General features: G+C 42.0%; 1 protein-coding gene across 2 annotated transcripts in view; it reads left to right on the top strand.

Moving 5' to 3' along the window:
- Positions 1–25,780, top strand: part of LOC306975196 (pleckstrin homology domain-containing family G member 1) — a 69,285-nt gene that overhangs the window by 31,576 nt on the left and 11,929 nt on the right. For both annotated transcript variants that reach the window (XM_079572647.1, XM_079572646.1), the window contains exons 3-7: positions 7,873–7,973; positions 9,608–9,677; positions 17,594–17,640; positions 23,936–24,086; positions 25,463–25,594. In XM_079572647.1, the coding sequence (XP_079428773.1) occupies positions 7,873–7,973; positions 9,608–9,677; positions 17,594–17,640; positions 23,936–24,086; positions 25,463–25,594 (501 nt within the window). The remainder of the gene's footprint in view (positions 1–7,872; positions 7,974–9,607; positions 9,678–17,593; positions 17,641–23,935; positions 24,087–25,462; positions 25,595–25,780) is intronic.

Genomic DNA, 25,780 nt, shown 5'->3' with positions numbered 1-25,780 from the left:
CCATTTGGTGGTTCTGAACTTCTTCCATTTTCCTCTTCGGCACCTTCGATGCTGCAACATTTTTTCTCTGTACCCTTTCCCAGATCTGTGCCTTGATACAATCCTGTTTCGAATTTAATACATTTTGGAATGAGGCTGTAACATAACAAAATGCAGGAAAAGTAGGGGTGTCGATACTTCCCAGATGCTCTGGAGCTTGATATAGCCAGAAGTCCCCAAGATGACTGACAGGCCTGTTTAGGCCTTTTTAGTGTTAGCACAGGGCTCCAGAGTGAGACTAAGATTGTTTTAGTTGGGACTAGGATCCTCGTCATGTAAGTTAGAACCAAGTGCAGGCAATTCGTTTTTTCTAATAATCTTTTTGTAACATTGCTCTTCAGCGGCAATGGGTGAGCACAGTTTGGATGCTAACACCGATTTGCAACATTGCGAGCCGTTTTCCCCATAATTCAGCTCTCTGACCTGCATATTGATTGGAGAGTGAGTCCAACAGTGAGCGTAGTCGTAGTGACTGTAAAAGAGCGCAGTAATTGAAAGCAGGCAGTAGTGAATGGGAAACAGGAGCATAGAGGGAGATCAAAGATGGAGCCGGGCGTTTTGGCAGGACTTTAAAAAGAGAGTCGGGACAAGGTCAAAAACATGAGGGGGCAGCGTGATTTAAAGACGTATCCAGTGTCGGCACAAAAGAAAAGTATAAATAGTAAAAGGCTACTCTAAAGGCACCGTTACCTAAAGGGAAAGTTTTGCTGAATCAGCCTTTCAAGCTTTCATCCTTGTTATAATGTTTGCTCAAGTAGTTTCTTTCCTTTCTGTTCTCATGATGACGCCTTTGAAAGGTTGTGCTTTTTACTTTGGAGCTTTTATAGAAATGTTGTGGGGTAGAAAGTATGGTGCTTATTTTTCCAGTGTAGTGGAGCAAAAGTAAGAAGTTCTCAATAAAAATACCACTTCGTTCCTGATCATCCTTGCTTTGGATACTGACCATCAAGAAGGCAATGCTACGATCTTAATACAGGGGTAATTGTGGCTTTTTCCTGTTATTTTGTGAGAACCATGGTTGTACTATTTGGTATTATTTTGTGACTAGGGCTGGGTTCCGTTAAATCAGGGGTGTCCAAAGTGGGGCCCGGGGGCCAAATGCGGCCCTCAGACCAATTTTTGGTGGCCCTCGGCCTTCTTGCTGAAACAAATCATCAAAGAAGGCCCTTTTTATTAGAAATGCAATAATTCTACACCCCTCCTGGAAACGCCACCGTAACTCCTTAACTCCCACCTGAACCGAGCACATTTTCTCCAGTTTGGCTTTACCCCAATCCAAAAGCTTCTGGAAAAAAGCTGGGAAAATAGCGACAGAACTGAGACGAAAACAATGATGAAGATGTGACAAAAAAAGTGAGAAAACCTTGACAAAAAATGACAAAAAAAGACAAAAATTGACCAAAAAAAAAGATTTAAAAAAATGACAATAAATGTGACAAAAATTTGACCAAAAAATGACAAAAAATGACAAAATTGATTAAAAAAAAATGACAAAAAAGCTGCAAAATTAGTTGAGAGGGGTTTGAGCCCAAATGATCCTGGGAGCTCTGTTGTCGGGGGCTTCCTGCCCCTGTTAGGGTCTCTCATGGCAAACAGGTCCTATAGGTGACGGGTCAGACAAAGAGCGGTTCAGAAGCCCCTTATGAGAGACCAACAGGCCCGGTTAGAACCGTGAGGCCGTCCTTCTGTGGTCCCACCACCTGCAGGAGGAGCCATAAGGGGCTGGTGCAGTGTGATTTGGGCAGCTCCAACAGCTGCCCCCACGACCCGGAAACGGAAAAGTGGAAGAAAATGGATGGATGGATGGATGGATGGATGGATGGATGGATAATTCTACACAATTCTAACCTAACAGCTAACATGTTATTGTGAGACAGAGGTGGCATGAAGGTTTTAAGCATGAATAAAGGTATGGGGCACAACTGAAACCTCAGCTAGTCAGAGGTTTTGAGGCACTAACCACCGATCTATGGCCCTTCACCCCATGTACGCTTCAGTATTTGGCCCCCCATGAAAAAAGTTTGGACACCCCTTGGAGATTGGAGATAACCCGGGTATTATAAATTTGCAGATCTTCCACACATTATTGTTCTGTTTTCTGGTTCTAGATGACAAGTATTTTAGTATAGGTAATGGTAAAAGTACCGTTCAGGTATCGTAATTCGTATTGTTAAAGAATGGTAAGAAATGTAATGTGCCCAGCTCTAATTGTGACCGATTTAGTGAAAGCTGTAAACAGGCCATGACACTAGTCCTGCCCGACATCTGTGAACCGCACGGGCCGTTGGGGTCTAAATGTAACTTGTAAATCTGTCAGTTCATCTCCTGTAAAGCTCGTTTTCTCCTCCATGAACGCTGGCCCTTTAAATCCTGATAACTCTTGCGTATATAGGTGAGCTCTCTCTCTCTCTCTCTCCCTCTTCCACACGTGACGCCCACAGCCTGTTGTCCTCTCTAATCCCTCTCCACAATAAAGTCACCTGCGAGCGCTGGCGGGCGTGGCGCGCTCAGGTTACACGCTGGCTCTGCCTTTGTGCCTCCGGCTACAAAACTTTTCGTAAAATCGGTTACCTCCGTGCACACCCTTCACATGCCCGCTCACCGGCGTGCACAACCGCCTTTGGTTTTTGATGAATAGGCCGGTCAGAATGAAAGCTGTTTGTTTGTGAATGTTTGCCTTTCTGTGGGATTTCGGATTGTGTTTCCACTTTGTCTGGCGCACAGATGCGATGTGTGTTCTCTGCAGGCCCATTGGAACAGCATGGGATTTTTTTTTCTTCCTTTTCTCCATTTAAGGCATGTGGAGACAAAGCAGACTTTAACTTAAATTGTTATATATGTCGCATTACGATTCTTTATAATCTGCAGTATCCAAGATTTGTTAAGTACTTTTCGATCCCTTAGTTCCACATAGATCTCCACCATAATCCTGGGCTTTGAAGACAGTACTTTATTTCAATCAGCCACTGTGTTGTGAGCAAGTGAGAACTGAACTGAAAAATGCATGAACCAAACAAAACTGTTTTCATACAGGCAGCAGCAAATGAAATGGAACACTTTCTGATTCCATTTAAATGCCCAAATACTATATTTATAAAACCATAAACCTAAATAAGCCAAAATAAGCAAATTACATTTCTTACAATTGGCAAATATTCAGTTAAACAGAGAAAAGAGGAGGATTTCAATATTCAAAAGCTGATTGGATAAAACAGGCACTATTTAAAGGGGCTGGATGCAAGTTCGCCATGTTATACTCACTACTGCCACCTCAGGCCATACGTGTAACTGCACCTTCTATATTAAGCTCGTGCATGACGGCAATTCGGGCCAAAGTGACACATTTTTGAGTGACCGTACAGGATTTTAGAGGCAGTTGTGGTTAACAGGTCTGAGCTCATTCTACACATTAGGACATGGCTGGAACATGTAGGGGGAGGAAAATACATTTTTTTTTAAACATTTTTAAACTCCTTATAGTCCCTTTAAGCAAATTGGAAAAAATAAGCACAATTTCAGCCAAAGCTGCAGTTGTGTCCTTCATTCATTCATTTAAATCTTTATTAAGGACACAAGTGCGAACACATGATCTATCATCCATGGTTTGAATAACAAATAAGGTAAATAAATTGTTTCAGACCATTATTTTTATATTTTCTACAATTTATGCCGTGAAAAGCAGTAATTTGCAGTAATTTGAATCCAAATTACTGCTTTCGAATGACATGTAAAGGGGCTAGATCAGGGGTGGGCAATTCATTTTCATAAGGGGCCACATGAGGAGCCTGAATTGAGTCGGAGGGCCGCACCAACAATAACACAAACTTATATCGGGATATAAGTATAATATATCAGGAGTGTATCGCCGGGGTCCATGAACAAAAGCTCCAAAATAAAAAAAATGTTTTGATTGGGAAAATACATTGAGGACTTTTTTTCAATAAATCTATAATGATGAGCCTGGCAGGACTGTGGCCTCATAAAAACGGCTTACACTTATTGCACTTTACAAGCCTGTGTCACAAGTCTCTGCTACATTGTAGTCAATATTCATTCACTCCGCACTCCGTGGTAGTAAGCTACTATTGTAGCCACAGCTGCCCAGGGGCAGACTGTCCATATCCCACTTGCAAGTCACACAATGTGTTGTTTATATCCTTATATCTTATTATGCCAGTGCCCTTTGCTGGACACCTGTGGAATTCTTTACTTTTATTCTTATTTAATCTGCCCCCTAGTGGCTGGAGTGAGCATTCTGGTAATAAAAAAAAAAAAATCATAACTCCGCACAGGAATGAGCTAGAGACTTACTTTTTTTTTTGACATGCTTATGAATTTATGCCCTACAAGTTATGGGCCGGACTGAATCATCTCGCGGGCCGGATGTGGCCCGCGGGCCGTACTTTGCCCAGGTCTGCGCTAGATGCAAGTTAGCCATTTTATACTCACTACTGCCACCTCAGGTCATGCGTGTAACTGCAGCTTCTATATTAAGCTCGTGCATTATATTAAGCTAAGTGACACCTTTCTGAGTGACAGTGCAGGATTTTAGAGGCTGTTGTGGTGAACAGGTCTGGGCTCATTCTACACATTAGGAGATTGTTGGAACGTATAGTCCCTTTAAGTTTAAGGCCTTCATTTCTGCACAATTCACATCATGACTTTTAAAGTGACAGTCTGTAACTTTAAATGTTTTAAAAATGTTTTAGATTGTGTATAATTAACCACCTGGGCCTGCAATTTGATATAATGTTAATAATATTTAATTTCTTTTTTTTTCTTTACTGATCTCAGCAACTAATCAGAATGCCTGGTGCCGTCACTTTGACCAATGAGACAAGCTTTCCTGTGAACCAGATCCAATCAGGCGGCGAGGGGGAGGGAGCTTGATCGTGTATCTCTCTCTCTCTCATATTGTAATCTTACATCCCTTAAATGCTTTTTAATGCCCGGCGTAAATCTTTTCAGCTTTTTCCAGAGGTACATACTTTTTGATCTGAATCCTGCTTCAGGGCCTGTGACCCACAGAGACTAGACAGAGGGTGTAACATTTTGTTTGTTTGGCCTGAAAAGCCTCCAAGCTCCACTTGAAATGGAGAGTGTTTGACACGTGTTGAGGTGGAATTTGGATGCGTGTCAGGAGAGATTTTGAAGCTATCGTGACCTAATGCTAATCAGCAGCAGAAATATTCAAGTGAAATGTTCTGGTCTGGTCTTATGAAGTACTTTTGGACATCGGGGCATTGTTTTGGGCAATAAGATTTACTGGGGGAAAAAAAAGAACTTATTTCTTCAGAGCTCTCAACTCGAGCCACCTCTAATTGCTTCCACTCCTTTTTACTGTCAGTAGCGCTCCAATTACTTCACCTTTTGGGAAACCATGACCCGAACATGCTAAACGCTCTCTGAGTCACAGGAAGCCCACAGCTCCAGCAGCAGACATGCAGAGGTTAGGGTTTGGTGTTTTTGGCCTGTCACCCTGATGGATGACCCGCCCCCCTGCTCCGGTCGGGACGCGGAGGTGAGGAAAAGCCATAAAGGAGGTGGAAGAGAGGAAGAGGGATCTCTCTGTCAGATAACCGCTCTCAAAGTGGGTTAGAAAAACATCGCACAGAGCCAAGCAACTGCACCTATTCACCCGGTGACTGTCATTCTGCAGACCGACCACCCGGCGCATATGTGGACCTGTCCTAAACCAATGCAAGGAAAGGTTATATTAGAGAAAGGAAATGGATAAAAAGAGTCTGAAAGACAAAAACTGAATGCATTAAAATGATAAAATAATTAAATACAGTTCTTCTTCTATTTCCTCCTTTATACAGCAACAATGTTTGCATATCCCATTGATCATCATCCACCCCAGTCCATGATGTGGTTTTCTTTGTGATGTTCTGTGTAAAAGGCAATAATAGGAGGCAATAAACTAGGTCCATATGAATTTAATGGAGGACCAAATGCGAGCTAAGCACACTTTGTTGGATCAAGCTTTGATCATCTTTCATTTCTGACAGCAATACAAAAATAGCCGCCATACCTGATTAGTTTAGAGCGCTCAGCGTTTGTCCGTAACTGAAGCCAATCACTTCTCCACACAGAAACAAAGCCTCCTCCTGTCCTGACCATTTGAATGCGTCACAAATCCAACGCAACTGGACTGGACTGGTCACTACTTTCCAATAGAAATGTGACAGTATGTTAAAGGAAATATCAAACAATATTATACTGTAGTTCAAAACCTAACCGGAGAATGATTTTTTTGTTTTGTTCATATGAACTGTGTTTGAGGTTGGCCAAATGCTGCACGTCTGTGCAACAGTGGCTCAGACGGTAGAGCGGCTCGTCTTATAACCAGAAGGTTGATCATTTGACTCCCAGCTCCCACAGACTGCCATTGTGTCGTTGGGCAAGACACTTCACCAACCAGTGTGAATGTGGTGTGTGAGGGAGTAATTGGTGGTTGTTAGAGGGGCCAATAGCACAGAGTAGCAGCCTCTCTCCCAGCAGGGCAGCAGTGGCTACAAAAGGAGCTTGCATCACCAGAAAAAAAAGAATATTTTTTCATGCTATTGTGGAAGGTTTTATAAAGGGTTATAAGGTTACGTCTACTGTAGCAGGTTAGCTTCCTGACCTAACAAAGTATTCAAAGCAGTTATAAATCCTGAAATACAAAGATGCAAAACAAAATTGTAATGTAATGAGGTGACGTCTGTTTGCCCTGAGCAATGTCTTGACTTCCTTTTCGGCGGCGCACTTTAAAGTAGCAAAACAGTGCTAAGCTAATGTTTAACGTCAGAGCATGTCGTGTCTTGAACGTGTTATGGGAGAAGGTTAGCTCGTGTTGCTAAATGCTGCCCTTTGTTCGGACTGGCAGGCTCTATCTGTTGAGTGGCCGAGAGGGGGGGGGGGGGGTCGAATGCGCGACCCTGTGGCTAATAAGGCATCACCTTGCGAACCATCTCAACATGACCCCTAGCTTGACCCCTGGCTTTAGCACCGTCTTACCTGTCAGTATGACTTAGCGCTACTTCCTCAACGCCCTCCGCTAAATGTTTGCCTGGAGCTAATATTCCGATGACGTTCATTCATAAAGCCACATTTATCCGATTGTTGACCTTAGATGGGTTCATTCAATTCATTTAATACACATGTCAAGAAATGTATTTGCTTTGTCTATATTGGCGTTTGCATTGCGAGATTAAATAGCCACAGCTGCAAAAAGCCTGTGGCAAAAAAAAATGGAACGGAAATGGAAATGAATGGAAATTGGTGCGTAATTATAATATTTTCATATCAGACTTAACACAAACCATTACACTCTTGGTTTTGTACTTGGGTCTTTGGCTAATATGGTAATAATGCCATAATTGGAGCATTACTGGGAACACAAACCGCTGCAGTAGAGTGGCACTAAGCAAACACTCAGGAAGCAACCTGCAAATATGCAGAGTCTATATGAGTCTGTTAGTGCTTGTTGGGCCCACACTGGTAGTTTTCTCAGCCTTGTAATGTCTAGCCTGTCCTTACAGACTTTATGGCGAGAGCTTATATAAACTGATAAAGCATGTGTGGTAGCTGTAGCGGGCTGTTTATAAAAGCCTAAGGACACCAGCTAACAAATGCTAATGAGGTGATAACAATGCACATATGCTTCAAGTTAAGGGTGTAAATATGGAAACGTATTACGAGTTATTGCATATTTGGAGTCACATTTGTTTAAATGACCCAGATCTAAATCACTTTGGTCTAAAACCACCTCTTACTGGTGTTGTAAGAATTCCCCGACACTGTAGAAATGTGTAATATTGCTCACCCTGTCCATCGACTTGTGTGCAGGACTACCTGGAGAGCATCAACGATCAGTCTGTCTCAGCTCTGAGCCCAGAGGACAAAGGCTCTCTGTTTGGGAACATCCAGGACATCTACCATTTCAACAGGTCAGTCCATAGGCACTCTGCACAACCTGTTCTGTGTCTTCTGAAATTGTGGGTATGTGTATTAATTATTTATGGCCTATCAAAGTGAATACATAGAGAAAGACAAGTTATTTTTAGCCAAATACAGCTCCAATCTTTTGCAGCTGACACTAGGCCAGTGCTTAGCTTAGAGGTATTCGACTCCTGCCATAAAGCATCTGTGGGGTTTCATGTAAAGTTAAATAAAATAATTGTTCTTGTTTGATGATGCTTTTTCAAATAGTGAGCACTATTAAAATTATATTTATTAAAAGGGGCAAAATGTCCACCTGCTGTCTACTGCGGGTGTCCACAGGGATGTGTGTTGTCTCCGGTTCTCTTTTGTTCGTTCATGTGCACTCAGCCCACAAATTGCAGAAATTGTTTTAATTGCTGTTGTTAACGTTAACTCGGTGATTAATGCCATCAGATGTTACAATCATCCTGTCATTGAAGCAAATTCAATAGAGCCCAATAGGATTTACATATTGTAAAGCGCGCAATTATTGAAAAATACAGTATTTTGTTTAAGCATCAAATTATTCTCCATGGGGTCTTATTATGAATAAAACTTACTAACCCTGTAGTTTAGATCTCTACAAACATGTTCTAAAATGCACAGGATTCTTGAATTAGTTTAATTTTTCAGTCTTCTCTCAAACGTTTTTGACCTTAAACACACTTTAGTCCAGACATCCCTGTGGTTTTTTTTTTATATCCAATAAACCATGCTCAGCTGCTGGGCCAATGAAACGGGCTGCCTGCACACCTGTGGAAAGCCTTTGGTCCGTAATAGTCAGGTGGTGGCCGTAATTGTCTCCACACTGGCGTCCATTGGCTGTGCTCGCTCATGTGGCCGGTCAAACACAGTGCTGGTGGTCCTCGGCCCCAATGTGCACATTTGCCGGGGCCGCACCTATTCATTTGTGTGCAGCAGACTACACAGAACCAGTAAAGAGGAAGCCTAAACGGAGTTCACAGTGACCTCATGCCACAAACATGAAACAATGATCATACGCCTAAGTATTTTACTGCATGTTACATAGTTTGAATACAAGGAAGTGGCCGCATAATCGGTGGACTTCGACCTAATAATGGGTGACTCATGCCTCAGGAGATGGTTTTGGGAGAAGATATGCCTGGAAGGGGAGTATTGTAATAGGTTGTACAGTATCTTTGGGTTGGGTTTGGCCAGTATTCCTTAAAAAACCTTAAAGATTTTCAATTGAGAATAGAATTTATTTCTATTCATCAGCACATTTCTTTGCAATCAGATCACAATTAGCAATAAACAGTTCTATATAAATGTTCTGAAATGTAGGCGATTCTTGTATTACTTTAGTATATCAGTTAATTTTTCAGTCTTCTCTCAAATATGATTGCCTCTAAAGTTATTTTAAAGGTCCATTGTAAACTGAATTTTGATTTTTGCTAATCTAAACGCATTATTTGTCCGAAAATGTTGCAGTCCTGTATTCATATTGCACTATAAACATGGCAAGGTGAAGAACTGACTGAGATATTCAAATTAATGAAGCCGTAACCAAGAAGTGCAGATGCTGGGGTTACTGCAGAAACCTTTCTCATTTTACTCACTAGTTATTTTTCCCCCTCAGAAATCTCCTGGAGGACCTGGAGCAGTGTAACGCAGACCCCGTGGCCATCGCCGAGTGCTTTGTGTCTAAGGTAAAGTCAAACAGGTGCCCTCCCTGACCCCTGCTGTTCCTGCGCTCTTAAATTAGCCTCCCTGCCGTGTTGCTTACTCCACCTGCCCGAGCCTGTCCGCACTCACAGCTGCTTCTGTGGACACAGGCATGCCCCGTTAGCACTTAGGTAAGGATAAATCACACGGTACGAGCAGGGGCCAAGGTAAAAGGAGGGAGTAGGAGTTAAGTATTTTCTTTGTAAACAGGATTCAGGTATACGGGGTATTTGAAGATGTAGTTAATTCATGCCGTGGCAAAAAGAGTTGTCACATACTGTATTTGGATTTCAAGCACAGTATATTAGCAGTTGGTGCATACAAATGTTTATGGCCGCACACAATAATAAAAATGTATAGCGATTTTCCTGGTGTCGGTGACGATAAAGACAAAGACCCCCAATAAAGACGTTTGTGTTCTATTTTTTCCGCTTACGCACAATCAAGCAGCACATCGTCACAGTGCACAGACTTTGTTTAATCTGCTTTATTAATATACTCTGCATGTTTTTATTCACTTGCTGTGGTATCAGACTGGTACTCTGTATCGGCGGCTCCTCTGATCCCAAGTATCGGTACGGGATCAGATGGGACAAACTGGGATCAGAACAACACTAATTGTTGTGCTATTACATTCCCCTTACTAGCTACATGTCTTCAAGTGATAGTTGTAAGATTAAATATTCAATAATTTAATATAGTAGATCAGATATAATTTACCGCCTGGGCTTGAAATTTGACGTAATCTCGGTAACTCATCAGATTCCCCAATGCCATCACTTTGACCAATCAGATGAGCTTTCCTGTGAACGGGTCGGGTCCAATCAGGAGGGGAGGGAGCCTGATGGTTAACTTTTTAAGTTCTTTTCACGGAAAGTAGGAGTGGCTTTCTGGTCACAGCAGGAGGGGAGGGAGACGACATTTCAACAATCAAACAAACTGACTTCAGTTTCTTCTTGATATTTGCTGAAGTTACAGCCCAGTATAGGAAGCGTAAAGAAAAAAGTTGGGCTCATCCGGCTTCTGTAGAAATGTAGAAAGAAACATAGAATGGATGTCTGGATGTTTTTAGTCATTATAGGGCAGGGGACCGTTAAATGATACCAGTCTGGTATCGGGGAAAAAAGGGGTTAGGTTCCACTGGTATCTAAAAAATGAAAGTAACAAAAGCAGGTACTAAAAAGAAATATAAAATCTGTATATTCAAGTGTTGATGTTGTTAGTCATCACAAGAAAAAGGAAAAAAAAAAAAAAAAGGGAAACACCAGTTGAAAAAAAAATCAGGAAAAATGGAAAAACTGGGGTTAATTTGGGGCAAAATGTTTAGAAAATATATAGCAAAATTGGGGGGAAAAAACGTGGAAAAGAAATAATGGCCTTTTGTTGTTTCACCTCAAACAAATGATACAAATGCAAAAGAAATGTAATGGAAGAAAAAGGAATAAACATTATTGTTCTGTTTTATGATTCTAGACACAAAAATGTGTTTTTATTTTTAGGTATCGAAAAAGGTATTGTTCAGGTATTGGTATCAAAAACCATGTATCGGTAGAGTACTAGTATTGGGAGAGTAGTAACGGTACCCAGCCCTTTTCAGGAGTAAATCAGCTTTTCTGCATTCTAAAATGTATATTGGTGAAATTGTATTCCCTTGGGACACTCTTATTTAGCTAGCAACAACTACAGTGCACTAGTCTGTAGTTTAAACACTTGTATTTGTTTTGCCTTGTGTGTGTTTATTACAATGATTAACCAAGTTTTGTTTTTTGCCTAAAATGTATCACGGTAAAAATGTCCATGTCAAAATACAGCTGCAGTGCTAATGATGGCTTCCCTAAATATCCCGTCACCACCTCCATGTACAGCACATATCATAAGTATACATCACATGACCACAGCCTCCGTGTATTATAGCAGGAAGTGTTTGGACATGGAGCCCACATACGTCCTATAGTGGATGTTTACTGACTCCCACAGCTCCATAATGCACTTCTTATCTGAAAATCTCCCAGACACCCCCTCCCAATACACTTTGGGACATCCACAGTGGTGAGGGCTTGTTGTTTTGAACTCACTCTTGTAAATTAGCACCGGGACCTGCTATAAAACCCACGCTGGTCAGCAACGGGGACCGATTTAGCATGGCGTTGTTTTCTGGTATCCCGGTCAGACAGTTGCTCTCTGCGGTGCCGGGCGTGATGGCTCTCAGGGCGGAGGAGGAGTGCTTTTGTGGAGGAAATGGTGGAATGCACAACAAACATTATCGTAGGACATAATCATGCTGCTATTTTTACAGCCAGGAGGGAGGCGGACAGGAGCGGTAAAGTTGCTGAGCTTGTGCGATGAAACTTGCTGCTGGTTGTGTAAAAGTTTTAAAAAAAATGGTGATTGCAAAATGGGAGCGCTGCCAAGAAAACTTGCCACAGTTTTGTGTTGCAAAAACAAAGTCGGGTTACAACACAAGTGCCCTCTGAAACGGGCTGTGTTGTGCATGTTTCAGTTAGTCCCTCTCCCTCTACTGCAGCAGAACGCCAGCCAACAAGAGAGACAAGAGAACAGACTATGATTACTGTCACACATGTTCACACAAATGTCTCATCTACAGTTTTAGCTGTTCTTAAATGTCAGGAGACGTCTGCATTCACTCACGATGGAGGAATACTGTCCCACATCTTTGCACCCTGGAAGTTCACAATCAACCATTGTCCCTTTCAAACATCAGGCTATAGCAGCATCGTGGCAAAGCGGTTAGTGTTTGTGCTTCACAGGTTTCCTCTGGGTACTTAGGTTTTCATTACCATTAAAAACATGTGCAATAGTTGAATCCTCCAGCCAGGTGACTCCATCAGCCTGGCTTCACATCTGGAGATGGGTTCCCAGGTGCCTGCCTCCTGAGGCTGCCCGCTAAAAAGTGGAGAGGGCGGCTCTTTCCTAAAATTCGGGAAAATCCTCCTGTATACCTTTAACCTTTGTGGTCCAAGAATTCCCACTCAGTCTAAGCACTACCTGTGAGCGTGACAAAAATAAAATGTGAATAAACTGAAAACTATGCATCTTTACAGACCTCCACTGTGTGTCTGGCTCATGAGAAACTTGTTAAAAAGTGATGGGCCTGATTTAATATGGAGGCATACCATAGCCATCAGAAGCCATTAGCGGCAGTAAGTAGGATCAGTGCCTGACGTTCTAAAGACTGACAGCTGTTGGGACTAAAGAAAGCTTAAAGGAATAGGCCACCGTTTTTACATACTGAGATATGCTCTTACCTCACTTTAGCCGGGTTAATATATCCCCGTCTGGTCTTTGTCCGTGCGCTCTGCCAGGCAAACGGAGCACATACCCAGCCTCTCCCACATATCACATAGCTCCAAAAAAGCTCACGATAGAAGCTACCAAGCTCTTCCACGTGTTCCCTATTTAAATAAAGTTACGTGAAGTGTTTTCATGCGAAGTATATTTACACAGAAATGTAGCATGTCGATTTTATAAGCAAATAAAAGGGGGACTATATTGTGAGGCGTAATGATACGAGGAGTAAAACGTCCGCGCAGTAACTCCTAAAGGTTATTGACGGAAGTGAGCGGGGGAAGTACTTTTTCACTTTCTGATCTGTTCTTCCTGAATTGTGTTGAACAGCAGTTCTGTGCTCAGTGTGTGTTCATCACAGCGCCATTAACAAGCTTGTTGGTTAAGTGAAAGCTTGTTTTTACTATTTTACAATGTGGCATTCCCTTGACTACCTGCAGAGGGCGATCCAGGCCAGGTTGAGATCCTGACCAGCCCAGTCTCTCTTCTTTTTACTTTAAAAAATGTATAATACCAAGGTTTACTTCCCCCATATACATGTTCATAAGCCTCAATCATGAATGAGATTTAGTTTTCTTCAACTGCTCAGGCATTTGTATTTATTTTTAATTTTCTCTCACAAAACAGCGCAGTACTGTATTCCCTTTGCCTTAGGCCACTTTGACTTTCCGTTACTGGAACACAGAACTTCCTCTTGACATTGAGCCTCCCCCTTGAATCCCTATTGTCTCCCCTTGGCTGTAGCCTTTTGTTAAGACGGCTGTAACCTAATACTTAGCCATTAGCCGTTAGCTCCCCAGTATTATTTTAGGTTAGCCACAGTCGCCGAGGCCCTGCAAAAGCACAATACTCCCCTTTCACTATTGACTCTTCAGCTAATACTTTTTCTTTGTGTCGGCGGCGCCAAAAATCACAAAGCCGCGACTTGTTTGGAGAAGACACCGGCCCAGTTGTAAATCTTTTCAGGTAATTGTTGCTCCCCTCTGTTTAACAAAATCCAAAGTGTTGAGTAAGACGTGAGGTGTTTTATGGGTTGCAACTTGCTGACTAAAAACATTGGCTTAAGCATTTTTTTTTGCTCCCGAGTTTCGCCTCCTGTGAGTCACCATGACCAGTCCAGTCTTGACAAATTCTCTCTCTTGAATTTAGCCATGAATACAGCCTTCCCGTAAATCATGCACATGCTGATAATGTTTATTCCTCCCCGAGAACAGCTACTCCCATGGTGAATCAACCTTGGAATTCTTTGGGCTTCTTTTTACTGTTCCAGCAAGCATTTGTGTTGGACTTTATTGGGAAATGCATCTGTGTGCAGCGCCTGGGGACCCATCTGCAGATTTTTTCAAAAACAACGAAGAAGGAGCTACTTGATGACAGAAAGGCACAGCTGTAGAAAACTAGCTCGCCACCAAACATCAGGTCACACTCTTTTATTTTGTTGGAAGCCTTTAGCTTTGATTAGAGCTCACATTCACACTGGCATAGTTTTGCCCCTGCACTGTTGCACAGAAAAAAGACTTTGCACATTTAACCATGAGACGGGAGTTGCGAGGAAACACTACACACAGCTCAACAGGTGAACTAAAAAAAATATTTGAACCATTTCCAAACTCACCACCTTTGTTTTACATCATTTTCTTGACTATACTTCAGTCAGTGTGGTGTAAAGAACATTGCAGGCTGCGCCATATTGTTTTGGTCCCAGATCTTCATCTTGTGTGTGGGTACATTTTCCAGCGCCCTCTGGTGGAAGCTTTCCATAACGCATGCTGGACAATGTAAACGTGTGGAAGCATAAATGCACTGATGGTAACTACTGTTTGGAACGCACAGATATTTATATGAAATGGGAGCATAAATGAAGCTTAAGGCAGGGGATCCCAAACTTTTCAGGCCCCCAAATGACCATGCAAACAATCAGGGACCCCCACTGTAATCTATAATATAGATAAAACATATTATGTCTGAAAAGCAGTGGTATGTGTATGCTTGTGACCAATCAAATCCAAACCTTGAAGAATTCAAAAGCAGCACCTCCACACCAAGAGCATTAGAATATACAGCAGGGGTCCCCAACTGGTGGACCTGGGTCCAGATCTGGACCTCCAGAGGCCTTAGTCCGGACCCCCAAAGGCTTTTCATTCTCTCAATATACTCAATTTGTATTTGAATTGAAAATTATGGAAACAATTTGAATAACATTGATAGAAAAAGGCAATTGATGCATTGATCAATTCAGCTATGTTAAAAGACAACCTGTGCCAGGGAAGAAAAAGTAGCATTAGCCATGGTACATTACCAATAAACGCACATCTACAGAACATAGACATAGTCCTATAGTTTTTTGTTTTTTTTCCCCAGTGGAGGGAAGTGCAGTGTGTTATTAGGGGCCTCCACATGGGCACAAACCCACAGCTCTCCTGACTTTGTTATATCATCTGTGCAGAAATATAAACTTCCTGGAGGACATCATACTGCACTGTATTATAGACTTGGGTCACTATAGGGTTCCCTGGTTTGGGTTCATCCGCAAACATGACCTACCTTCCGTATATTCAGAGCAGAAAGTAGCATTCTTTTTCTGTCCCGGCGAGTTGCAGAAGTGGGCACTGTATTTTTAAAGATTATACTGACTTTTAGATTTGCGTGAGTCGAGGTGTTGGCATTTCAGGGCCTTGAACTATCCCGTACGTGTCATCAGGAGTGGACGGTCGGTCGGTGGCACATCTGGTGGTGTTTAGTTTGTGGCTGCAGACGCCTGGAGACTCCCCAGCGCCGCTCTTCAATTTACCCCGTTTCCCACCAAGCACCTCAGGCTACGAGGCTTTAGCACTAGCACTAGCTCGTGTGTGTTCCCAAAGCTCACATAACAATAATATAGCTGTTTATTTAGCAGCACTGAGGAACATAACAAGTCTATGCACTTCTGCGCGAGTGACCAGTGTCCTGTTTGTTTGTGATGAGGCTGCTGATAGAAGCCGTCGTCTTCCTGAGATCACCAGAAGGTTGAGTTCATTAAACTCTCATGTTATGTAAGGGTCGTGTTAGTCATGCGTGAGAAAGCTGGTTGAGGAGGGCTCACAGGGGACATTTTATTGTAAATTGTACACAATCAGGATCAGTGAAGAAGAAGGAGATAATAAGATGACTCTGGTGAAAGTCCCCGTTCTGTCCGTGGACAGAGCCGGGGTCTGTAGCACAATTAAACCATTAAACAACACCCGTATGGCATTTAAAAAGTTGAAGCTATGTTTTGATTCGATGGATCCTTGACGGCCCTAAAGAAAGTTACTTTGTCGTCCCATCTAGTATGATCAAACTGCTGGTTTTGGTCAAAGCAATAGTCTCCAGGGATAAATGAACATCATCTTTCTGTTTCTAATGAAAAACACCGTAAAAGTTGTTGTTTCTTTAGGCCAGACACTTTGCAGTTGGTAAATGGTTTGAAGATGTCATTGATGGTTTGTCTCTACTCGTTGTTTCTGAATCCGAACCATGAGCAGCAGTTACACTCCAAAAAGTGAATATCTAGATTCGTTTAAACGCCTCAAATTGGCGTCAAGGTCAGGTTCATTTGTTTGCCAATGGGATAAGAAAATTGCACTTGTTCCATTGGCAGTTTTACTTTGTTATTTCAAGCTAGATTACCAAGAAACCAATATTAATCTATTCTTCTAACTAGGTTCTTATCACTCATTTATGATTGGGTTGCTTTCTGTCAAAATTCAACTTGTCGTTTTTTCCTAATCTGCAAAGTTCGGTGGCTGACGCTAACCTCTCTACTGAATATGCATTAGGTTTGCAGATTGTTAATATCAGACATTTTCTATCCGTCGCAGCCACAGTCTTTGAGTCCCCAGTGAACCCCCTGAGCCCCCTTTGATACGGCTCTGTCTCGCGTTTTGAAGTTTGTGGGGCAAATTATAAGACAGGACTTGAGAGTAGACTCAAAAGAGCGGCGCCAAGCATCACCTGCACTCACTTTCAATTAGAGGGGAGGCTGACACACATTCACCTCTCCTTCTGTGAGACCATAGAAGTCTCAGATGCGAGAACATGTACAAATGGACGACAGCAAATGAGCAGGAACGAAATGGCAAAATAAGTGTCCGCTTCCCTCTCCAAGCCCGAAACCTTCAACTGTTTTATGAACTGGCTTCGCGAACAAATGGCACGGTGATGTTTTGCGTGCCAAGTTGCTTATATAAATCCTTTTTATGGATGTAATGAAAACACCCCTGGAAGACGATTACGAGGGTTTTCAAAATATCACACAGTCATTTGCCAACTCATTTGTTTCAGTAGAATGCACAAAGGGAAGCATTATAAGTGAAGAAGTGGCGTCGTGTTGATCATTTTGTGCGATTTTAAATGCTGTATTGACATTTTGTGGGACTAATGTGGGAATGGTATTCAAAGCGTCTTCATTTGTCAGGTTTTTGTTATGTCTACCGCTCTGAAGTACCCTGTCTATCTGCGCTACTGAAACTTAAAGGTTACTTAAAGGTTAGTTTTGCAGCGTGCTTTGCTTTAACAAACACATCATCCAACGTGATTTAACTTTAACAAGCTACTCCTGTGTTTTCTTTTCCAGAGTGAAGATTTCCACATCTACACCCAGTACTGCACCAACTACCCTCGGTAAGCCTGCCCCCCCCCCCCCCCCCCTCTCTCCCCCAGACGCCCCTCCTGCTCTAGTTTATGTTGTGTCCTCATTTTCCTAAACAACAGGCCTGTCTACTGTATCTATACTGTATCTACTGTCCTATCATCGCTGCCACCTGATCCATGTGCTCCTTCACTGTGTAAACCTCCCCCAGCTCCTCACATCACTATTGTCCGAGTTACAGCCATGTCACACTTGTCATGGGTTCTCAAATGATGGTGCGAGTATCACAACTTATTCTTCTCTGTCAGGTCTTGTGGGCGAATCCTGGGTTAGTCCTCGTTTAGCTTTAAGACGTTTGAACCGGATCTCAGTTGTGAAAAGAGACGGGTCTTTGTAGCAGTTAATTATACCTAGAACTCCCCTGAACAAACGCAAGAATCAGCCCAGCACTGGAGCAGGCCACACAAGTCAAAGCTTTTACACTAAAGTCAAAGCTAAATGCACTAAAAACGGTTTGTCAGACAGTTGCTGCCTTTTTTTTATTCATTGTGGCGCAAGATTTGATTCACAAACACATTTTTCAAAGTGTAAATATCAGTCCCATTGTCATTTTAGATTATTTCCATAAAACAAAACAAAAAGCGCCTTTTGTCAACCGTGTGTTAGATATTGTGAGTTTTCTGGTTGGCATTATTAAAATCTAGTGTTAAAAAGAACCAGTCTTTTGAACGGTTCTTTGAAATGAACTGATCCCAAAGACTCGGCTCCCAGTAAAGAGCCGTAAATCCCCTCACGACAACGTCGGCCGCCTTCACACCACGCCAGCTCCGCTCCAGAGTGCGAGAGGAGTCGCTCCGAGAGAGACGGGTCGAGAGCCACAGTGATGGGATTTACGGCTCTTTACTGTGAGCCGAGTCTATGGGGTCCATTCATTTCAAAGAGCCGTTCAAAAGACTGGTTCTTTTTAATATACAATTTGAATAACACCAGCAAGATAACTCACAATATCTAAGACACGATCGATTATTTAAATCATCTAAAATTAGTATAGGACTGATATTTGAATGAATTGACAATAAAATAATTTGAATCTTGAATATTTACGCTTTGAAAAACATGTTTGTGAATAAAGTCTTGCACCACAACTGATAAAAAGAGTCTGACAAATATTTTTTACTACATGTATCTTTGACTTTAGTGTTAAATCTCTTGGGCTGATCCTTGTGTTCGTTCAGGGGAGTTCTGGGTAAAACTGACAGAACCGTTCACCGCAAAGAGCCGCTCGGTCATGAACGCCACATCACTATGACAGCCACGAGTTTAGTCCAAAAGCACGAGTTAAGTCCAAAAGACTTCTGTAGCAGCCTTAAGGAAATCAAATAACCAGAATTACATTTTCCTCCTGTGAGACCACCAGAAGTTTACATTTGTCCCCTTTAGGCCACTGTTCTACTTTTTACCACTTTGTATTTTTTTGTATTTTCTGAGTGACCCACTTAAGAAGCATGTTGTACTTGTTTTCTCAGGAGTCAAAAAGTCTAGCTCCAGTGTTGCCCGAGAGACTTTAGCGCACACCACCCTCCCCTCTGGGCTCCGTTTAATTTCTACTCTCCCCCACCCATTGACAGACTTACAGCTCGCGCACTGACATGGGGCGTCTTCTACCTGTCATCCTAGCATGCTAACGCCACCGCTAATGTTTTATTCTGCTTTGTGTGGCATCGGGTTAGCGCCGGTAACACCCGCGGGGGGACGAGCTTGTCCGTGGGCCCTGCATATTGTGTTAGCATAAATAGGCTGAAACGTGAGGCCGGCGCTGATGCTGAAGCTGATACGCCGACACACACGCTATGATAAGGCACGTGGAGAGCAAAGCACTCACTGGGAGGCTTGGGTCGCTGACGGTCAATAACAGGCTAATTGACACCAGAGTGTGACTTGGGTGGACGCCAAGGTCATTAGTGAATTAGTCAAAGCGGAGCAGGTCAAGGACGGGCTTCAGTGGAAGGAAGTCACACTATTGAAGTGGATAAAGTTTTTAAAAAAAGCCCACGTTTAGTAGGATTGAGTCTTTTTTACAGTTCGCGTCCATACAAAGAATCAAAATTACCTTTATGCACAAAAAGAGAGTTGGAGCAATACTAAAAGAGAGCTGCACACTCTCTGAAGGGAGGGAAGGAGAGAGTTCAGCTTCCTGACAGCCTGGTGGGCGATGCTGTCCCTCAGTCTAAAGTTTGTATTTGTATTATATGAATTAAATAAAAATGTGCCCAATATAGTATATAGTATGTGGGTGGTGAGTACAGTAGATGCAGGAAGGGCGAGAGTTCAGTTTCCTGACAGTGGTGAATGACGCTGTTCTTCAGTCGGCTAGATATGTGATGGGTGCTTTGCCGGTGCCCTCACTATTAAACATTTTACTGCAGTTATTGCCGAGTGCATTTGCTGTTATTTCACTAGAGATCATTCCTCTCCCTCATTTTGACAAACAGGGTCATAAAGAATCATTAATTAAACTCTTAAATCATTAATTAACTTTTGTGATAGTGAAGATACTCTTTATGTAAGGAAATACTCTGAGATTGCAGGATTAATGGAGCTAGATTAAACATGATCTGAACAAAATCATAGAACATGAATACTGCAACTGAAATGTGTTCAAACTCGTGTGTTAAAGTCTCAAAGGATTTATTCTGAGCATCATCTGCTCGTCAATATTAAGGCTCATATTTCAGAGTTTATTATTTTTGCATTTCCTCGGTTTTAGTTTTAGTGTTTAAGAAACACAGCGGGAGAACCGGGCAGTTCACATGGTGCTCCTTTGAAGCCTCCACCACGCCCTCTTCCCTCTCTCCTCTCTCTGTCGTTCACAAGTATCCAAGTCCATGCGCTCAGCTCCAAAGTGCATTGTGTTGGAAACAGCAGTAACGGCGGTTTAGTTTCCGTGCGGTGTTCATGTCTCTGAGCTTTAGTGAGAGCCCAGAGAGCGGTGCTGTGTTTGAACTTTCAGTATGGCGCCATTTTCAATCCATCAAAACTATTCCGTAAATGACGGACAATTTCGGCTTCTGTAACTCAGCAGGAGTCTCTAAACTTATTACCATGTGAGCTACTTGCTATTAAACCTTTAAGTTTCCTCTGTGTTCTTTACTGTCTTGACATAAATGTTTGTGTTCTGTCTGTTCAGAACAAAAAGATGAAGTGTCTAATATAGAGATGTAGAGGTCCTTTGGAGAGCTATTTCCCTGTTCAGTGAAGGTCAGACAGATGGAAAACATTGACAGGTCTGTGTGGACTTTTAAATCAGAGAACTTTCCTCCTTACACTGCGTTCCAAATTATTATGCAAATTGTATTTCTGTGTCAAAAAGGTAAAAAAAAATTAAAAAATAATGAAACTCGTGGATGGTATCGTGTCTCAGGGCTCTATGAACCACTGACATTAATCTCAGAGACCTGGGATGATTAGTTGTCGGGTTAAGCCCAGTTAAGGGAAAAACTACTGAAAAAGGGTGTTCCACTTTATTATGCAGATCATCATTTTCAAGCAATATGGTTAAGAAAAAGGGTCTTTCTGCTGATGAAAAGCTTGAAATAGTTGAATGCCTTGGTCTAGGTATGAAAACCTTCGATATTTCATGAAAGATTAAGTGTAATCATCGAACTGATAAGAGATTTGAGGATGATTCAGAGCACACTCCAATTTGTGCCGATAAAGGCACAATATGGACGGTTTCTGCCAGACAAACACATCAGATTAGGAGAACAGATGCTACAAAGCAGCAGACAGGTATTTGAAGCTGCTGGTGCCTCTGGAGTCTCCCGAACATCAAGATGTAAGACCCTCCAGAGGCTGCAGTTGTGCATAAACCTTCTATCCGGGCCTCCCCTAAACGGTTAATTGAATGCTGATGAACAGAAACGGCTGCAACGGGCTCAGAAATACATGAAGACTCATTTTCAAACAGTCTTGTTCACTGATGAGCGCCGTGTAGCCCTGGATGATCAATTCAATGGAGTAGTGAATGGTTGGTGAATGACCACAATGTCCCAACAAGGCTGTGACGTCAGTCAGGAGGTGGCGGAGTCATGTTTTGGGCCAGAGTCATGAGGAGAGAGCTGGTCGGCCCCTTTAGGCCCTTTTAGGATCCCTGAAGGTGTGAAAATGACCTTTGAAAAATATGTGGAGTTTCTGACTGACCACTGTCTTCTATGCTACAAAAAGAAGAGCCGTGCTTTCCCAAACAAAATCCTCTTCATGCATGACAACGCACCATGTCCTGCTGTAAAGAATACCTCTGCATCACTGGCTGCTATGAACATAAAAGGAGAGAAACTCATGATGTGGACCCCCTCCTCCCTGACTTCAGCCCTATTGAGAACCTTTGGAGCCTCAACAAAAAAAACTTCTATGAGGGTGGGAGGCAGTTTTCATCCAAACGGCAGCTCTGGCAGGCTTTTATAACATCCTGCAAAGAAATCCAAGCAGAAGCTGTCCAAAAACTTGCAATTTTAATGGATTTAAGACTTTTGAAGCTGCTATCACACAAGGGCTCCTATGGTAAAATATAACTTGACCTGTTAATATTTTTTTGATTGAAATAGCTTTTGATTTCAGTAAATATGACCTCCTAATGCTACAAATACAACAAATGACCATTTTCAGTTAATTACAAGCTTTAAAATGTATTGAAACGATGAGTTGCATAATAATTTGGAACAGTGGATTTTGAGGTTTTTACTATATTTATTTTTGAAAAAAATACCGTTATCACTAGGAAATTTTTTCCACCACATTTAATTGATCCTCTACCAGGTAAAGACTTGAAAATTATGCTGACTCTCATTTGAGTTGACAATTTAGAAAATCTTAGAAAAACGTCATTTGCATAATAATTTGGAACGCAGTGTAAAGAGGTCCTCACACTTCTTCACACATTCTCCCCTCGTTCTATTTTGGTGGGAGACGGTGTTAGCGCTCGTATGAAGCAGCCATTGTCCTGCGTCGGAAAGGGGACCATGCCCTCCCCCGGTGCCCTCCACAGCTGGTGACCCCGCTGAAGGGCACACACGCCGGGCCGACAGACGCAGATGTCCTGGGCTCTCTCTCTCTGGTTTCCTCCCATAACAATGACAGGCCTGTTCCGAGCGCACAGGAATTCAGACATGCAGACGTGCACACGCAAAACCACAACACACGGCGGAGGGGGGGGGGCACAAATGGGATTCCCAGTCTCTTTTTTAGTCCGCGCACAGGGGAGGGGGCGAGCCGCTTTGGCAGATCCACTGAGTCTTAATAAGTTTAGCAGAGAAAATGCTTATTCAAAATGACCTCCAGTATCATAGTGGACGCCATTTTTTTACACAATTATGGACAAAAATAGGAAATATGAGTGAATGTTTGTGAAATAGTAAATATGAGTGAATATGTTTGTGGACATTATAAAATGGTTTTACGTAGGGCTGCTCGATTATTGAAAAAATTATAATCACGATTATTTTTGTCATAATGAAATCACGATTATTCAGACGATTATTTGTTGCCTTTAAAAAAAAGTCTATCTTTATTTTATTTATTTATTAATCAAAACACTGATGATATTTTATGTTTTCTGGACAGTCATAAAAGTACAAATGATTTCAAGTTTGCCTTGATTAAAGAGAGGTCCCTGTTTCACACCTGCCCCCTGCTGGCCAGCCCTCACACCTGCGCAAGTAAACTGAGCAGCGCGGCCCGATGACATCATCACACAGCGCCGTTTGTTTTTATGTCAGACAAAAGCATGAGCCATGGCACCTGAAAAGCGAAGGGAAAATAATCCCAGCGCCGTGAAATAACGCAAGTCTGCTTTACAATTTTTTTTTTTTTTAAATAAAATAAAATAAAATTGAAAAAAAACTTGAAAAAATGTATTTAAAAAAAATATGTATATATTATCGATTTTTTGCGATTATGCTAATTTTGTAATCGTTTACTGTTGTAATCGAAATCGTAATCGAATTTCGATTAATTGCACAGCCCTAGTTTTACGGCTTCTGCAAATGAGGAGAAATGAACGATTTTTTTGCCTTTTATTATTACCACGATTTATGCTCCTTTTTAAAAATGAAAGATATATATGGGTTTATATTTGTGCCACCTTCCGAGGCGAGGACCATGAGTGTTGCGTGCACGCAGTGGACACAGAATTCAAATGTTGTGCTTGTACTTGTTTTGTGGCTGTTTTGTTGCCACAAAACTCTTTTCTTTCGTTTTCATCCTTGCTTTGTGGGTACATTTGGGTGTTAATCTCCCTCATGTCTTTGCTGTGTTGTGTTGTCTCCACAGGTCGGTGGCTGTGCTCACCGAGTGCATGAGGAACAAAGCGTTGGCCAAGTTCTTCCGCGAGCGTCAGGAGTCTCTGCGTCACTCCCTGCCCCTGGGCTCCTACCTGCTCAAGCCAGTGCAGCGCATCCTCAAGTACCACCTGCTGCTGCACGTACGTCCACACAGGCTCCCATTCTCAGCATACGCCAGTAGTTCTCTGTCTTTGCAAGTGCTCTGTGTATTTTTCAAAATTCACACACTTTTACAGTCTCTATGTTTTAGAAAGATAGACTTTTAAACAAAAAGGTCATCCGTAACATGTAAGTTTTGAGGAAGCACATTGATGAAATGTGTGCATAAAGTCCAAACACAAATATGGACCATTATTTAAATTGGCATTTCTCAAACAAATTAGTTCCTAAAAGTAGAGCATTTATTTATATTTATACAAGCATTTATTTTATCACAGATATTTTAGATTGTTTAAAACTGCCTAAAAAGGAACCAAAAAAAAAAATCTCTTTAGTGGGAGCGGGATGTCTCCAGCTTGTCTCCATGGAGATGTTGACCAAAGGCAAATTTTTAAAGTTATAGTCTGTAAGTTGAAATATATATTATACAAACATAATAGATCGCATATAATTGGCCGCCTGTATCTGCCATTTGACATATCATAAGTAATATTAAATACAAATTGTTCTGAAGTCCCTCTCAGCAACTAATCAGAATCTCCGCTGCCATCACTCTGACCAATGAGACAAGCTTTTCAGGTGAACCGGCCTGTCAGGTCCAATCAGGAGCTTGATCGTTCCCTTTTGGAATCCTATTTCTTTCTCCTCATTTTGCAGACTAGGGGTGGCTTTCCAAATCCATTCTTTGATTACAGGTTTTGTATTGGCAACAGTTCAGTCAAATATGTTGCCTTTGAGTGCCTTTAAATAGAATTTAAAATTGAACTTTCAGAGCCGTTTCTGCGGTAATTAAATGGCTTCAACTGGTCTCAACATCCTCTCTGTCTCGGTGAAGTCCCACATTAATAAACTAATTGGTTAAGTTAATGATCCAACAGTACAAAGATAAACTGTAAGTGAGAAACTATAGCTTTTCCCTCACAAGGATGTTTATCACTAGCCTGGTTTATTGAGCTTTGAACCGCTTTAAAGGACAACATCATGTTTATATGATGTTGATAGTAAGATACCCAAAACCCCAAATTTCAAAATTCATCACCACAAATACTGGCAGTTGTGGTCATTTTGCACATACTGTATTTTCCTTCGTACCAAAATGATTAAATGATGGAAAACTTGCAATGCATTTTTCCGTCAGTAATCCTTAGTGAAACTTTGTAAATGTCCATCCTTTAATGTGTTTTACCTGCAGAGTCTCACCTTTTGAGTAATACTTGTCCCTTTTTTCGAAGACCCTCCGCCTGTGAAGCCAAATGTTGAGCCATATGTCCCTCAGTGTGTGTCCCTGCCTGTACGGACTCGGTGTTATTGACTCTCTTGTGTTTGTTTGTTCATTTGTTCGTTGACTTTGTTGCAGGAGATAGCCAACCACCTGGAGAAGGACACGGAGACGCTGGAGGTGGTGCAGGAGGCCATCGACACCATGCAGAGGGTGGCCTGGCACATCAACGACATGAAGAGGAAGCACGAGCACGCCGTCAGGCTGCAGGTACACGCTGCACGCCACTCATGTGTACCTGAGGCTTAGGATCCTGCTTTAGGCCACCTCCACATTGATACTTCATGTATTTGTAATTTATAATGATGTCTATGTAGGGGAAAGACAGTATGTGAGTAAAGCCTGCTCCAATAAGTACATATGTTATATTACTTTAAGTACAGATACTATTGGCCA

The sequence above is a fragment of the Gobius niger genome (assembly GCF_951799975.1).
Source record: "Gobius niger genome assembly, chromosome: 15".
Lineage (NCBI taxonomy): Eukaryota > Metazoa > Chordata > Actinopteri > Gobiiformes > Gobiidae > Gobius > Gobius niger.
Note: the sequence above shows the minus strand (reverse complement) of the source record. Positions and strands in the feature narration are given on the sequence as shown.